The 17,266-nt window shown below is 42.8% G+C and overlaps 1 protein-coding gene across 1 annotated transcript in view; it reads right to left on the minus strand.

Moving 5' to 3' along the window:
• Positions 1–63: 63 nt before the first annotated feature.
• The window catches only part of slit1a (slit homolog 1a (Drosophila)), a 95,761-nt gene continuing 78,558 nt past the window's right edge, over positions 64–17,266 (minus strand). The window contains exons 21-37 of the mRNA XM_088013182.1: positions 16,535–16,667; positions 14,900–14,968; positions 14,740–14,811; positions 14,533–14,604; positions 9,958–10,029; positions 8,490–8,653; positions 8,279–8,403; positions 8,082–8,179; positions 7,831–7,970; positions 7,102–7,195; positions 6,877–7,014; positions 6,558–6,786; positions 6,346–6,476; positions 6,109–6,263; positions 4,720–5,008; positions 3,297–3,508; positions 64–3,219 (exon numbers count right to left, since the gene is read on the minus strand). Coding sequence (XP_087869308.1) covers positions 2,981–3,219; positions 3,297–3,508; positions 4,720–5,008; positions 6,109–6,263; positions 6,346–6,476; positions 6,558–6,786; positions 6,877–7,014; positions 7,102–7,195; positions 7,831–7,970; positions 8,082–8,179; positions 8,279–8,403; positions 8,490–8,653; positions 9,958–10,029; positions 14,533–14,604; positions 14,740–14,811; positions 14,900–14,968; positions 16,535–16,667 — 2,432 coding nt within the window. The 3' untranslated portion in view covers positions 64–2,980. The remainder of the gene's footprint in view (positions 3,220–3,296; positions 3,509–4,719; positions 5,009–6,108; positions 6,264–6,345; positions 6,477–6,557; positions 6,787–6,876; positions 7,015–7,101; positions 7,196–7,830; positions 7,971–8,081; positions 8,180–8,278; positions 8,404–8,489; positions 8,654–9,957; positions 10,030–14,532; positions 14,605–14,739; positions 14,812–14,899; positions 14,969–16,534; positions 16,668–17,266) is intronic.

Raw genomic sequence — 17,266 nt, forward strand, 5'->3', positions numbered from 1 at the left:
AGTAAAAGAGTAAAATAACTGTCAAATAATAAAAAAATCAGCCACAAGAAAAAAAGACAATCATTCTTAAAAGCACACACATTTTAGGTTTAATTAATGAAAAGAGTGGAGATTTGGTAAACATTTTGTCGGTGGCACTACATACATTCAGCATAATGACGTTTTTCAGTTGAACTCCCCCCCCCAAATCAGTCCTGCAACATGAAAAACAAACAGACAGAACCTGACCAGGGATATTTCTTTAGCTTTTGCACCATGTTAATACAACTGAGACGGTGTGTTGTTCACAATAACATTTATGTATATAGTTCATAGGACAGGGGAAGAAAAAAAAATCTGTTTCTGTTCATTTGTCCAAATTATGGAATTACATTATAATATAGCAAAACACCACTAAGATGTCTATGATGAGGTCTATCGGCACCAGTCCAGTACAGATCAGTGCAAAGGAATGAGAAGAGCCACGAAGAGAAAGTCACATTTAACTAAAAAAAGATGCGCCTTTATGAGGCACATGGCCTAATATTACAGTGACTGCTCATCAGTATGGTTCAACAGATTTTTTTCTGTAATGTTATTGTACACCACTGGCATCACATTAACAGCATCAAAAACAAAGTTAGCATGGGTAGCAATATGAACTGGAACCTGTAAGATGTGACTGTACTGCAGCCTTTTACACCATAATGAGGCATTTGGAGAAACGCAGTCCCACACAGAGCACTCTGTTGGGCCGCCAAACTCTCTAAATGCAATTTCCTGTATCTTACACTGGAAACTAAATAACAGCTAAAAGTTACCACTTTATGAATAAGCATTGCTCATATTTATCTATACACATTTATACATTCAGGTTTGACGACTGCTCACGAAAATTGGCATCTTTTTTTTTTTTGTGAGGATAACCAGTCCAAAACTGACAGACAGTAAACATGTCCAGGCCTTTTCTTGTTATCTGTCAGTAGTTGGCATGTAATGCTTCTCACAGTTGCCCCTAAAAAAAGAAATATAAGGATGATCCACCTTAACATGATCAGTGTCCACAGAGGCAACTTCATCCCGTTTTCTTGAGGCTTGACAGCAGCTTATGATCGGTTGAGCCCATCTTAGCTAGAGAACAAACACGATACACCTTTGTTTGTTCTATGGCAAACATCTCTCAGAATGAAATGGTAAAAATGATGCCCATCGCATAGAAACATGAAGCAGATGAACGCTTTTCTGTGTGGTCAGGTAATTAATTTACAAAACAAATTTGAGTGGGATATTTCATTCTGAGTTCCAAGCTCACACTAAACAGTGGAAATATGTGAGCCTCAGGGGAGAAAAAAAAACCAAAACACTGTCATAGCTCACTATGGAGTGACGTTAGAAACACTCCATGCACTTTTTCCTGCTGTCATTGCGAGCATTGTTTCGGACTTTATTTTCAAATTTGAATGCCAGCAACACTTATGCTTAAAATAAATTAAAAACAAGCACAGATTCTCATGAATTAGATGTAATATTCACATGGAAGACAACATATACAATATTTCACAATTTCTCTAGACCAATACTGCCTTTTATGTTCGTTCAAATAATTACTTTGCTGGAGAAGAAGGTGAGATCAACAAATAAAAAAAACAACTAGGAAACCAACTGAATGCCTCTCCACCAGTCTAAATGCTTCCTAACACAGACGTACTCTTAAACATAGAAAAATACTATACCAAATGAAATACAAATATATTTATATATATTTATATATATATATATATATTAGAATCTGTTAGGCATTACAATATAGGATGGGGTGGGAAACTGGGCAAGGACAACTAAAGAAGTTAGAATACGTCATGAGACAAATTATAACAAAATATAACAAAAAGAAATATATAAGAAAGTCGAATAAAAATAAAAAAACAAACAAAAGATGACTGAACCTTTTGTAATAATCTTCATAATAATACAGAAAAAATCTTTACATGTTTGTTGGCAAACTCTCCACACATGCAACAGTTTGTGGTGGTTTAATACTACAGGCATTGATGGGAGCAGGGTCACTCGGCCTCCTGCAGGATTATGCAAAACATCCCTACCCCGGGGCGATACATGCTGGGGGGGCGCTGCCTCTGCCACGGCCACTTGTACTGTATGAACAAAAGGGGAACAGCTGTGCCACACCAGCCCTTCCAAGCCACGTCGGGACCGTGTGTTTCACAGAGATGAGTCTGGCTGCCAGTCCATGCAGTCTTTATTTGCGGGGGATTTCTATGTTGTGGGAGCTTATGGCAAACATCTCTCTGCACCTCGCCTCAAACCCACAACACTGCGCCCCCCTCCAGCCCTAGGTTCCCTTTCCCCCCTTACGTTCACTCTGACATGTAGGTGTAAGCATTGGAGGGCAGTATCCTGGTGGAGAAATGACGGCACCGGTCTGGGTGGCGTCTTCAACTAAATCCAACCCGTGTCCAACACTGTCCAGGTAACCGAGCCAAGCTCAACTCAGGACTCGGCTCTCTTCTTATCTCTAGAGCTAAAATAAACCCTCTTGTCCTTCTTACCTCTGTGGGCTAAAGATGGACGATGGTGGCTGAGCCATTGGAGGGTCTCACAGATAGATGGGGTGTTCTTATGGGATAGTTTGGGTAGGAAGGATGCCTCACTCTCAATGCAACACCTACAACATCTCTGGACCCCTTGGAACAATGTTGCAGATACTATGGTTTTATTTTTGTTGTTCTCACACCTACACGGATGCTCAGGGTGTTTCTGTTTTAATGTAGGTCACACATCCTCACACAGGAGAGGAAACGTCCTATTTTACAAACATTGTTGTCCATAATATATAGATAGAGGTTTTATATATATTCTGTATAATCTCTTTCGTTCTTGCTTTCTCTCCTCCACCTTTCAGCAGTTTTCTTCCTTCCTTCCTTCTTTCCTTGCTTCCGATATTCTGCTCTGCAGCAGCGGCAGGAAGAGTGGGTGAACGGCGCTACATGCAGCCCACGCAGCCGCACTTGATGGTCTTTTCCACCTCCTCAGTGAAGGACGTTCCGTCGCTGCACTCGAAGGTGTATTTTCGGCGTTTCATCCTCTGGCTGACGCAGCAGCTCCCCGTGTCACAAGCTCCGGTGCACTCCACCCAGGACACCATGCGGGTTGTTTGACAGATGGCGTAGCCTCGCTGCACCTGGTAGAAGTCTCGCACGGGCTCACCTCGACATTCGGACTCTTTAAAAACAGACAAGCCATTTATTGGTCCGAACATTTCACTGACTCTGAAGTGTTTGTCCTCAGCACAAACAAACCTGCATCACAGAGTTCCCCCGTGTAGCCGCTTTCGCAGTGACAGTACGCGTCTCCGCTGTCGGAGATCTGGCAGCGGCCATGTTTGCAGGTGAGGCGGCGGCAGGGATTGAACAGCTCTCCTTGCTGGTTGCATAGCGCGCCTCGGTAGCCCTCTTCACACTCGCAGCGATATGACTGCAGGTCCAGAGGAATGCACTTTCCATGGACGCACCTGAGAGGAGATAACTTCATTTAGGTACGTCCTACCAAGAACTGATCTTCACTGCTGATGTTTCGTAAGCAGAAAACAAGAGTCGTCAAATGTAATCAATAATGAGGAAAAATTGGTTTGCAAAAGTATTCATACAGGTTGAACGCTTTCCCTTATTATGATGTTGCAGTCATAAACTTTAATGTCTTGCTTTGGAGTTGACGTGATTTAAACCAGTTTTGGGCGTAATGTTAATCTGATCAGTAGCTTGTTAGACAGCCTCAGTGAACAAACAGCATTGTGAAGGCCAACGAACACATCAGACTGGTCAGAGATAGAGTTGTGGATAGTTCTGAAGCAGCATTATAAAACAATATCTCAAGATGTAAAGAAGCTCAATCCAGCGTGCAAATTCTGGAGCAGCAGGGAAAAAATCCACAACTTAGGTGGCAGAATATGTTCACAGGACAACTACTAGATGTCCGCTCCACCAATCTGGACTTTATGGAGGAGTGACAAGAAGAAAGCAGTGGCGGAAAGAAAGTCATAAACGATCTCTTTGCAGTTTTCCAAGAGCAAACAAGATCCTCCTCTGATCAGATGAGCTAAAATCTAACTTTTTGGCCTACATGCACAATGTTATGTGTGGTGGAAAACGGATGCTGGCCATCATTTAGATCACACATCAAGCTGGGGGATGATTTTCTTCAGCTGAGACAGGGAAGCTGACCAGAGTTGGTTGGAAATCATATGATACATGTAAGATTTGAACATAGTTGACCATCCACTGGGACAATGAGCATAAAAATATGGCCAGGACTATAGTGGAATGATTTTAAATCAAAGGATATGTACGTGTCAGAACGACCCAATCTAAGTCTAGATCTCTGTCCAATTGAGAATAAGCTCCAGTCTGACTGAACTTAAGGAAAATCTGCAAATATTTCAGTCCCCAGATGTAAGTTTGTAAAGACGTAGCTTAAACACCTTCAATGTGCAGCTGAGCCAAAAAGTGACTATAAAGTTTTGACTCGGTGCTGAATAAAAATGCTGTGCTGCACATATCATTTTCCTCCCACTTTACATTTACTGCCACTTTGTGTCGATGTGTCACATAAACTCCCAATAAAACACATTAAAGTTTGTGACTGTAATGCGCATGGCGAAACAATTCAAGGGATCGCATGTTCAGCACGTGAAACTAGACCCAGCTTCCCTATTTGCTAACGTACTTGCTGCCCTGGCAGGGGTTGAGAGCCGGCTGATCACAATGCGTGCCACTCCAACCTGGCTGGCAGTGACACACGGGTCCCTGCAGCCCGTCGGGCTGGCAGATGCCGTGGACACAGTAGAGCTTCTTGCAGGGCTCACAGCCCGGCACCACGCCGGGCTTCATTTGAGTCTTGGTGAAGTCCTGGAGCTCGTTGTTGATGTACAGGTTCTGGATGCAGCCGTGGAAGCTGGAACCGTTCTGGATCTGCCAGAGGCGGAAAGTTCCAGAGTGGACATCCACAGGCATGCCTGGAGGAGAAGATGGATAAATCAAAGTTTATATGCGGGAAGAGGAGTCTTCTGACTCACAGACAAACAGCAAACACAGGGCTGATATGAGTGGAATGAACAGAGGCATTTTCAAACATGTGTGTCCCAGTGGTTAAAAAAATGTATTTCTAGGTTTATATTTGCACCACAGAACACAACATCTTTGAAACATACAACAGAAGCCAGAAGAAATGGGAAAAAGACTCACTGTATGAGTGACAGACAATGCAGAAAATCAAGAAGAGGTACAACCTAACATTTTTAGCCACTCCTGAACAAACTTTCACAAACTCAGGAGGATAAAATTAAACATGAACAAGTTTCAGATACATTTGGAGATCTGAGTCTCAGAATGTCAAGAGTGGCTCCATATTAAACAAAAATAAATACAGTTAAACAAACGGCAAGTCAAACTCCATTCAGATATGAAGGACTGTGTCTGCTAGTTTACAGTGCACTTGCAGTGATGTTGTGAGGTTTGCAAAAGTATTCATGTCACTTGACCGTTTTCATATGTTATCTCATTGCAAAGATCACAAAGTTCAGAATAGATCATTGGATTTTTATGTGACTGACCAACATATAAGTTTTTGTACTTCTCCACTAAAGTTATCTTCAGCTCAGTCTGAGACGGTGGAGTGTCTGGAAATGGAATTTTTTTTTTTGGTATTGCCATTCATTCTCATTTGGACTTAAACCTAGACTTTGACTAGACCTTTCAAACACATTTTATCTAAACCATTTTACTGTATCTGACTCTATGCTTTGCATAGCCACCCTATGGAAGGTGAATATCCACCTTTCCAATCCAAATCCATCTTCCCATTGAGGATTTTGGTCGTTATGTCACGAGGCACTATAAAGACTCGAACGCGTACCCTAGCAGACACAGTCAAGACGGACATGATGACGTGTGGGATGGTGAGGATGGAGGACAAGGTCTGGGTGGGTTGCATGTTTGTGGGAGGGACTGGTTGAGGTGGCGACAAAGCGAAGGGGGAAGGGAGGTGACTGAACAGTAGTGTAGTAGTTAAGAGTGCCTGCAGAGGAGGGAGGTGTGTTCTGGAGAGGGCCCCTACCCCCCACGTATAGTGGTGCCTCTCCGTTGAGGGGCCGCACTGCCCCAAAGCTGTCCATTGTGGTAGGGAGACCCCCATCAATGGACAGGTTCACCATCTGGTCGAAGGTCACCAGCTCCACTGTGTGGAACTGACCATCATTGATGGTCTCGGTACTGACAGAGAGGAAAACACAGAATTTAGTCTCCAAGATGAGAGGAAAATGAATACAGAGCCACGTTGAATGTGGTACCGTACCTGTATATGGCGTGTCCTGGCTGGCTGCCGGGATCATAGCTCACTTTTACGTGGCCTTGGAAGAGCTCCACTGCAATATGATCATTGTCACCATTGTACAGCAGGATACCGTTGTCCTCGGCCGTAGAAACCTGTACGCAGAGCAGTTTTGGATTGGAGGATTGACGCCTCTGTGTGTGTGTGAAAAGGTGAGCTGAACTGATTGTGATTACCTGTAGGGTGATGTTAGCTTGTGGCCAGTTCTTCAGGTCAGAGAGTAGTAAATAAGAATCTCTGTCAACGAAGTTGACGCTGACCAGTTTTTCACAGCGTGGACCCCCAAACTCTGGAGGACACTGGCAGAGAGCGCGGCCACCTCGCTCCACACAGGGGGCGTTGTTCTGGCAGTCTGCCAGCTCACACAAAGACAGAGGAGATGGGGGAACTTCACACAACTGACCGCTAGGAAGTCAAAGAAAGGGAGAGTTTTTATTACAATCATGTAAATGACAAGGTAGAAAAAAAGCACAAGTAACCCGGAGTACTTCTGACCTATATCCGTTCGGGCAGATGCACGAATATCCATTCAACTCATCCACACACTGAGCTCCGTTCTGACAGCGATGCTCCCTGCAGTCATCGTAGTTTACGCTGCAGTCATCGCCAACATAACCAGGAGAACACACACACCTGAAAAAAACACAGAAATAAATCGGTGTGAAAATGGAGCAGCTCGCTTACAGGTTAACCATCAACAGATTGGAGAGAAGCACTCACTTGGGCCCAGAGGTGCTGATGAGGCAGGTAGACTGATGTTGACAGGGGCTTCGTCCTGGAGCACACACATCTTCCATTTCTTCACACATCTCCCCTGCACAGGTACAAGTTTCTTTTTTAAGTGAAAGTCTTCTAGTCAGACAATGACGATCACTACGTGAGAAGTAACTTCACTTAGAATACAGGATGAATACTTGCTGGAAAAGGTATTTGCACCCTTACATATTTTCTCAGTTTTTGCCTAAATTGATCTATGCAACACTCAATGTGCCACCATCCAATTAGCTTTGAATCGTTCCTACTTTTACCAGTGGTGCTAGTTGTAATAATCATGAATATACTTATGTCAAGTCTAAAGAATGATAATTTAGGTCCAAAGTTGTCTTCCTGAATCAAAAGCATTGCAGATTTTGCCGGTCAGGCCACAGTTCCTGGCAGAATGTTTTTGATGACCAGAGTCCAGCTGCATTAATGTCAACCTTTCAGTAAAGCCTGAAGGTGGCAGCATCAAACTGTGAAGGTTTGTTGCTGTTAGAAGAAAGACTTGTCAGCAATAAAATAACTTGAAATTAACTTATTTGTTATTTATTTACTGTTTTGATTAGTTGACAAATATGTTTTGTTATGAAAGAAGGTCTGATTGGTGTCTAAATGGTTGATCCAGTATTATTTTTTTGTTTTGTTTTTTGTAGAACGCTGCTGCTTAAAATAAATTGCAGATGCACTCACCTGTGTAGTAGGGGGGACAAAAACAAGTGTAGTTGTTGATTCCGTCAATGCAGGTTGCTCCGTTCTCACAGTCGTTGTCTTCACAGTCGTCAACATTGATTTGGCAAGTCGGGCCCTCGAAGCCCGGCAGACAGGAGCAGCTGTGAATACAGTAAGCATGCATCATGCAACGCTTTGTATGAGACCCTTTTTTTTTTTTTTGTTGTTGTTGTTGCGTTTGCAGTTCTGGATTTACAGCTCGTCCTCCTCACCGGTACTCTCCCTCATCCTCGTCAGTCACTTGGCAGGTTCCTCCGTTGGCACATGGGCTACTCACACAGCCGTTCAGAGCTGTTTCACAGTTCCTCCCCTATAGCAGAGAATTCGTATTAACACAGATCTCCTGCAGCAAGTCCAGTTTGATGAAGTAGATATCTATAAGTGTGCAGGCACATAATGCTGCTCGTACCTTGAATCCAGGAGGACAGTTGCACCTGTACATCTCCGTTGGGTCATTGTGACAGATGCCGTGATTCAGGCAGGGATTGGACAGGCATGGATTACACTTGGCCAGCACAGAGTTGTCTACATCACCTGCAGAAACCCAAAGATGTTGGAACATTTAATTTACATTTTAGGGGGTGCTTGATGTAATATTATTGTTTAGAACAAAAACTCACCTGTGCATTCAAATTTCTTAGCCGGCGTGGTGAGGAGCAGTTTACTCTCCATCCCCTGTGGGCCGGCACACCGAGCGATCCCGGGTTCTTTGTATCCGGTCTTCACCCAGTCAGAGAGCCAGCGCAGGTGGCAGTCACAGTGCAGAGGGTTGGCGCCAATTGCCCTGATGTTCCAGAAAACCACAGTTCAAGTCCGGTTGTGTTGCTGTAGTACATTATATCACCAGCAGGTGTCTCCATATCTCCATGAAAAACAAGGTGCTAACCTACACAAATAAATCTTCTCGGAGGATAAAATATCTTAATGCCACATTGTGTAATGCATCATCTTCAGCAGGACTGCTCTATTACAAACAAAGGTGTGAGCAGAAAGGCCTTTTAACCACCTCCGTCCTGGTGCTTGTGAATCAATGGCGCTTTGCCCTCCTGCTGGAAGCACAAACACTCCTAAATCGATGCCGTTCCATTACTGAGGAACACGGGCTCATCTTTCAGGCTGGGCCAATAGCTGACACCTGACATCTGCTAACATGAAAGCCACTTGACAGTGACTGCACATCAATGGCTTCCTCTCTATCCACTCCTCGGTCCAAATTTCACGCAGCCTCGATTTGTGTACTTCTTCCCACAAAATGTCTTTGTTTGGCTGCCTCTGTCCTCTCCAGCTCTGGTCTTGATTGTTTTATTGATCCCTAACAATCAAGGGAAGATGAGGCTATTTAGAGAAGATGCCAAAGGTCGAAGATGTTCTTTTTTTTTAAGACATTCTAACACAGCTACACTGTGAACCGAAAGAGCCAGATAGAAACAAACAGGCACTAAAACCACACAGACTGAATGCTTTAAAGATGTTGCAGAGAGAAGCAACATTTTCTCTGGCTTGTGTTGCTTTGACCACACAAATGATTACAGACTGATTGGCTCGCACACAGAAAGCCAAACTTTAAGCCAAAGTATGAAGCTATGTGATAGCATTTCATACGATTAACAAACTCAGATTTACAGTGTCTTGCAAAATCAGTGATACCCTTAAAACCTTTTCACATTTTGTCCCTCTACATCCAAAAATAGAGAGCTTGGCATAAGTGGAAACAAACCAAGGCTATCCAACTAACCTACCAGGACGGCCAAGGACAGTGTTAATCAGATAAGAAGCCAAGAGGCCAATGGTAATTCTGGAGCAGCTGCAGAAATCCAAGCGAATGTAGTAAAAGGTGGTTCTACAAATTACTGACTAACAGGGAAGCCGGTGAATGAAGGCATAGCTTTTCAGATTTCAAATGTGAAAAAGAAAAAATGTACATATGGTCTACCGTGTTTTGGCTCATCACATTTATATGGTACCTTGTACTGATCTAGTTGAAAATATCCCATCAAAATACATTAAATTTTGTTGATGTAATACGACAAATTGTATGGTAGGTACTGTAAGGTGCTGAGGAGCAAGAAAATGACTGTCAATACTTACAAATGGGAGAGGGAGGTCACATCGTTGAATATGCCATCTGGAAGCTCTGAGATTTCATTTCCATGAAGAGACCTGGAAAAAAAAAAGAAGACAGCTGTCAAAGAACATCAAGGAACAAAATGCATTTCTGAAATAAAAACATACATTTTCCCATCTTTAAAAAAAAAACACAAATCCCCATTTTAAAACAATTTATTCTTTTACAATTAGCTACTTGTAAAATACTGCTTGAAAACTGCAAAAATCACACAAATAGAAAAAAAACAAAAAACAAATAACCTGGAAAACTATTGTCTGGCCCACTGCTATGCTTTTCTTTTTTCTTCTTTTTCTTTTTGACAAATCAAACTGGAAATATCAGGAAAAACTTTCGGGGAGATTCCACTGTTGTGTGCTGGTGGTTCTTATTTCTGGCAAAGCTTTGTGCAGCTGGCAAAAATATGAGGCTCTGAGAGTCTGGACCAGCCTGGTGTCAAGTTTCTCTGTGTGTTTGGTTGGCAGGGCACACTCGGAGAGAGGGGTGAGGGTGGGGTGGGGTGGGGTAACCGTTCCAACACATGAAGCAAAGTTAAAACAGTCAAGCTAATCATATTCATCCTGTCAATAGGGATTTTGTATTAATGTGCAAATACATCTGCATATGTTTTTGTTCGTTCAGACTATTTTGCATTTTAGTCTGATTTTCTTGTCATTTCAGGAGCTCCACTGCGGGCGTCAAGCCTCCAGGGCTTAATGGTCTGCTGATTGATGACAGCCATAATCTAACAGGTCATTACCACCTCAAATCCTCAGATGACCACAAGCTTATGTTACCACCAATCAGTCCGCACTAACAATACATGACACATCTGGGATGAAGAGATTTGTTGTGTGAATGGTTTCCGAATTGCAACTTCCTGCATTGTTTGATGTCTCAAGTAGAGCTGAGCTGTGGAAGAGCTGGAGGAAAGTTTGCCAGTGTAAATATACAGGGTGCTAGAGGGAAAATATACAGCGTAACATGTAGGAGTCAACATGTTTATTAGCCTGCGTGCCGTAGAGAATGCTTATTAGTGCAAAGCGAGTGGGTGGTTTGTTGTAGTCAGAGGATACCGAGGCCATGAGGCGAGCAGTGTGGCAACCATGAGAAACCTGGAGGGAAAAAAGGAGTCAGGGAAGTTCCAGGAAGCAGCCTAAGCTGCTGCTAAATTCCTTTTTTGCTTCTCTGTTTCAAATCACAATGTTAGTCCGTACCCCGTACTACATATGGTTCTGATACCAATACCAGGATTTTAAAAATATATACTTTCAAAAATTACCTATGTGATTCCTAAGGTTTAAAATCCGTTTCAAGCGGTGCCAGACATTATACCATTGGTGCACATTGGAGGTCAGTTGTCCCAGTTGACCATTTACATGTGTGTGCAAGTTTAGAAAATAAATCATAAAGCATCAAATCAATGCAATTTAAGCATCAGAATGGAGAAGGATCTGTATTCACCCAGATGGGGCTGCCAGACATTTTCAGGACAGAAAACTGAGGCTGCAGTTCAATTAGACTTCAGCTGTGAAATTTAGATTCTAGGATAAGAACTTAGTGTGAAGAACATAAAAGCATGGATCTTGCTGCCTTGTGATGGTGGCAAAGGGGGCCCCTTGTTACCATGTGACCACAGTTTAAGCACAGCCTGTCTGAAGTTCTGTAGCTGACCTTGTTGAATCTTTGCCACAATAAATTAAGGCACTTCTGAAGGCAAACAGCGGGCAGACCTGTTATTAGGAAAGTGTATCTACCAAAGGACTGGGATTACTATACCTCTACTGATATTATATTGTTCTAAATCACTGCAAATATTGTTCACTTTACTGTTTTAAATAAAAGCAATAGAATATGTTATTCATTTTGTTTTTAGACATGAAGAAAGTCAGTGATTCTGTCTGAAGTTGTCATCCAGCCTGATGCTTAAACTCAACTTTGTCTACTTTGCTCGGACCATTTTCAGAACAACAGAACAGATTTCAATGATTTTAAAATGTTCCTCTATGCTTGTTCACCTGCTGCCACTTACTGCCTTGTTACAATGTGTATTCCCTGAGCTTTATGGTCTTTACCTTCCCCGGGCCAATTCATGCCAGACTTCACTTTCTACTCTGCTATTTCTCTTATCGTGCTCTTTCATATCACTGTGCCACTCAAGCCGTTAATGGCCACGCCCTGGCGCTGTTTCATCTCACACACCTCACACCTAATACCCAGCAGGCCAATTAGCAGCTTATTAATCTGCAGCTCAAACCGCAACAGACACACACATACACACACACACACACATACGCGCTTTTAATCAGTCCAACCCCAATCGCGCCACATGTATGCCAGGCTCCGACCACGGCTCTGTTTGAAGAACAGAGCCGTTAATGATTCTTCTCCTTTTTACTGCTGTGTAAAGTCAAAGGTGCAGCTTTATTAAGGCTTTGGCACCTCAGCATGTGTGAGAACATGCGAGAGCGTCCTGCTCGTAGTTGAAGTCGGCGTCTCCCTACGGTTTCGAAGAAGCTTCCAATGTTGAACTTTGAACCCTTTGTGGGGTCTTAAAATTGAAACTATTAAGCAGACCTCATTGTGGTTTTACATTAGCTGCACCGCAAAGCCTTTGCTTTGTGAAAACATGAGCACCGACTGACATTTAATAGGAGACCCGTGATTGAAACATCAAAGTTTCCTGCTTCACTTGGACTCCTATCTGACCGATTGAGACACCGAGGTAGACTAGACGGAGTGTGTGAACACGTCTGACCGTGTGTGTACTCCTGAGCCTGCGTGGTGTGCACGGGTGGGAGGGCCTCACATGGCGTCTAGCGCGCTCGCTCCGGGACTATTTCAGAGGCGAAGGTGGCGTGAGTGAGTCAGTGCAGAAATAACGGACGCAGCTTCATTAGAGATCAAAAGGAGCATGCTCGGGGTAGCGAGGCGGCATCGGCTAATGATGGCCGAGCTTCACTCTCATTCGTTCAGCGAAAGGGCTTTATGCTTTGTGTCTCATTATGATACAGAGCTTTATTCGAATCCGTAAAAAGGAGGCTTTGTTGAAGCTTTGTTGTCAGTAATAAAAAAGTGTGCCTGCTATGAGCACACATGGAAGGCTAAGAAGTCAACTCCCACACGCACACGCGCGCGCACGCACACACACACTAACAGGCTCGCCGTCTACAGATCACAAGCATGAGGACTATTTAAGCAGACATAAACATATACACACAAAACCATACACAATTTCATAAAGAAGGCTGCAGGACCTGGTCTCAATTTCTCCTCAAAGAAATGAACAGCAGATTGGAGTCAGAAGGTTGCTGCTTTATGCAGCTGCTGTATCTTTGGATGCACTTCCAAACACTGGTTTAATTTCGTCATTGTTCTGTCCAACTCATTTACTTTCTGCTCTGCAGTTATTTAGCAGCCCATGGTCACTGGGAGTGCACAAAGACCTTGTGACTTCATAAAAGTCCTCAGACAGAGTTGGATGCATTACAGTTACCAGGCCAAACAAATTCTCTTGTAATCAGTGTCAGGGTGATTTTGCACAGTGGCGGCCCATGCTCCGCCCTTATTGTGAGGTATTGATGAGCTCGGGCTGCTGAGATGCAAATAAGAAGACTGGGAAACATGTCTGAGACGGAGGCATGACTGGGAGTAGAAATCGGAACAAGATCCTGGCTGCTACCCCCATCGTTGCCATTTAGACAGAGAAAATAGGTCGGAGTGTGTGAGAGTGTGTGTGGGTATGAGTGAATTCAAAAGCTGTCAGAACTGTTTAGACAGATCCAGTCCTCGGGAGTCAATCAAAGATTCTCTGCATCTGCACAACTATTGCTGAAGTCAGCAGGAGCTTCAGAAATATCCTCCTTAATGACTTGTTTGGCCTAAAAGTGTTTCCAGTCTGGTTTAAGAGTCTGCTATGTTTTTCTACAAACTCAGTTGGCAACAATGATGCTTTTGATTGGAACCAAGTACTGAAAATATGTAAGATTACAGTTTGTTGTATTCAATAAAGAAATAGAAAGGCAATTAAAATTGTATTGTAAAAAAAAGTAAAACTCAATGCAGCCCAAGCTGACCTTTAACATATTTTGTCCCTTTGTAACCATGAATTTCAGTATATTTTATTAGAATTTTACCAAGTAAAATGAGGCATTCATTCTCTGACCTACCTAAATGAAAGCCTGTGCAAAATTAACTTCACACAACCTTGAACATACTGTCCCCATCCTAAAACATGGCGTTGGCAGCATCATGCTTTGGGGATACTGTTCTTCAGCACAACAGAGAAGTTGGTGAGAGTTAATGTGAAAATGGATGGAAAACACAGCGCAGTTCTAGAGGAAAACATGCCGCAGGCTGGAAAATCAACCACTGTCACATAAAATCCCACGAGGTTTCGGGGTAAAGCTTGGAGTTCTAAAGTAACAAATTGTGAAAAACTTCCAAGTGATCAGACTATTTTTGCAAGGCAGTGAACAGACAGATCGGTATGTAATATATTAAAAGAATATAGACAACATGGAGATAAAGTATTTAACCTCATCTATAAATAAACTCACAGCAGTCGCAGTGAGTGAAGTCCACTGAAAGCCATTTTGGGTATACAGCGCAGAGAGTTGTAGCTCAGGATTCTGCAGATAAAAAATAAAAGAAAATAAATAAAAATCACACATGTAAGAATAACTGTTTTTTTTTTTTTTTTACTTTTATAACCAAAATTTAACAACAGCTCTTTCTTCTGGCAACTAAGGCTAGTCAGGACTTACAGAGTGGTCAGTTGACTCATGTTAGCAAAGGATGAGTTGCTCAGAGAGTAGATTTTGTTGTTGCTCAGGTCACTTAAAGGAAAGTTCAGAAAAAAAAAAACATATTTACTATGATGGGGCATGCAGCTTTTATAGTTTAGGCAGGAAGAGTAAAGCTTACACCAGCTGTAGGTATTTGAAGGAAGACAGCTCCTTAGGAACAACACTGAACTGGTTGCCATCAAGGTACCTAAACAAGGAGACACAAGAGTTTTCAGTTCAGTGGAATCCAAAATAGCTTATTTACGAGTACAGCCTAGATTCGCAAAAATTTTCTAAAGTCACTTTACACAACAAACAGATCTAAGTTATATTCAGCACATTATGCCACTTGGTAGAAAAAAACCCCCCAAAAAGCACTTGAGTAAATGTAGCAGATTGCATTGAGTCCAGGAATCCGTGACCCAGAACAAGCATAGTGAACAGTTGCAAAGTCATATTTCCCGTGAAAAGCCAATTGTGAACTGTGTAATCTCCCTGCATACTACTCTCCACACAACATTTTTATTTGCATCAAACAATTTATGGGTGGCAGCGTCTACACACTGAAAGTCTTGCAAATGATGAACCATTTCTGTCGAACAATTGTCAACTGGTATACGGAGGACATGCAGGACAATGGTTTATTTTAGAATATTTACACCCGTTAACATCAAAGTATCACTTCCATAAGGTGTGGTAGTGATTTAGTCCCATGTTGGACAAGAAGAAGCAAAATATTGCTCTCAGTATGCACTGTATGTGAGCTTTTTCGATTTTAATGTATGGGATGTATTTCTTTAAATATGAACTGGGGAAAATGAGGTAATGGTGAAACAGTCACTGATCCCAGCACTTCTACTTGTGACTGTGATACAAAGACTGGTGCATGTGATAACAGTTGAGGCCACCAAAGTCAACATTATGCCTGCAGGAAGGCAATCAGCCCTCTGACTGCTAACACAAAGTCCTACATGCAGACTGTCATGTTGATAAATGGCTCATTTGAGGGCAGCCCCCACTGAGCAGAGCTCCAGGCTCCTGCTATTGTTGATGACTGCACAGAAGGTGGGAAGGGCAGCGGCTGGAGTAGAGGGGGGGGGGAGGTTAGTTAGCAGGCCTTTAGGTTCAGAGGTAATGATGGGTAATGATGGTGCTGAGGACACTTGGGATAATGATGGAGTAGCAAACTCTCCAGATGACAAGATGAAAGCCCTGAACAGAGGGGTACACCTGGTCACACCTGCTGGGACAATGACAGGCCTTAAGGCTTGCTCAGCGTGTGTGTGCATCACAAGAACCAAATGAGGCAGTATTGGAAAGTTCCAGACTCGTTCCATTCCCTCCCCTTTCCATTGAAAACTGCTCATTAAAATGTCCTGTTGCTCCCCTTTGCACCCGTGGACAGGGTTCTGGCCCCATCACAAATATGCACACACGCACACGCACACACACACACACGCACACGCACACACACACACACACACACACACTCTCAGACATCCTTGGCTCTGAGTGTGAGAGTGACATCAGTGCCCAGAGGGCAACAAGGAACACAGAAGAAGATGAAGAAGAAGAAGAATGTCTGGGAGAATAACTGCAGGGTTTGACTATTTTCCTCTCCTCCAAGTGATGAGATGTTTTGTTTCCTTTCACTTGTTCTTCAAGTGTTAAAACGTCCCTGTTGCTGTTTTTCACATGATCTCCCCCAGGTTTAGATGGAAACAATGGAAGCAGGAGACCTGGCGTCACCGTAAATCAATGCCGAGACACTTACAGTTCAGTCACATTCCTGGGGATGCCTTTGGGTAGTGTGTGGAGATGCTTGTTGCTGCAGCGCACCACAGTCTCCAGGCAAGCACACTCACTGGGACACTGGGGTCGAGGAACACAGCTGGACTCCTCTTGGCCTGGTAAAAATATAAAGCCAGTAATCAGGAGGGAAGTCATGTTAAAAAATGTGCAACGGCACTTTAATTAAAGAGAAAATATCAATCATAATTAAGATGTAGACCATTAGATCGTGTGTACCCACTCAACTATTTTTTTCTGCTGGACTAATATTATTTGCAAACATATGCAATCGCATTTCATATCTTTGTGAAAGATTTGTAAAAAGAACTTTGACACATTGTGAGTACATTTATTTAGTGGGGATAAGTAATACAATTTTAAGAAGTAGGTGTTTTTGAATAAAATAATTGGCTTCACAATTAATAATGAATTTACTAATCCGCTTAAAATAAATGTCACCAAAGCTCTTAAACTAAAACATAGTGCGATTGAATTTCAACAAATTTCCTTTTAGAAGTTTACAATTTTCTGTATCCCTGACAGCGAGGCCTGTGTCTTCTCACTACTCACTACTAAGCTGGAAAAGGACCAACATTTGTCTTTCCTCCGTTCATGGTAGGAAGGATAAAACGGCAGGCAAAAAGAAAAAAATCTCTGAAGTCCTCTATTATGGAAATGGACCAAAGATGGGGGTCATGGGGTCACCGGGTTTCTA

This window comes from Poecilia mexicana, unplaced genomic scaffold (assembly GCF_051168715.1).
Source record: "Poecilia mexicana isolate PSO_F unplaced genomic scaffold, ASM5116871v1 scaffold_15, whole genome shotgun sequence".
Lineage (NCBI taxonomy): Eukaryota > Metazoa > Chordata > Actinopteri > Cyprinodontiformes > Poeciliidae > Poecilia > Poecilia mexicana.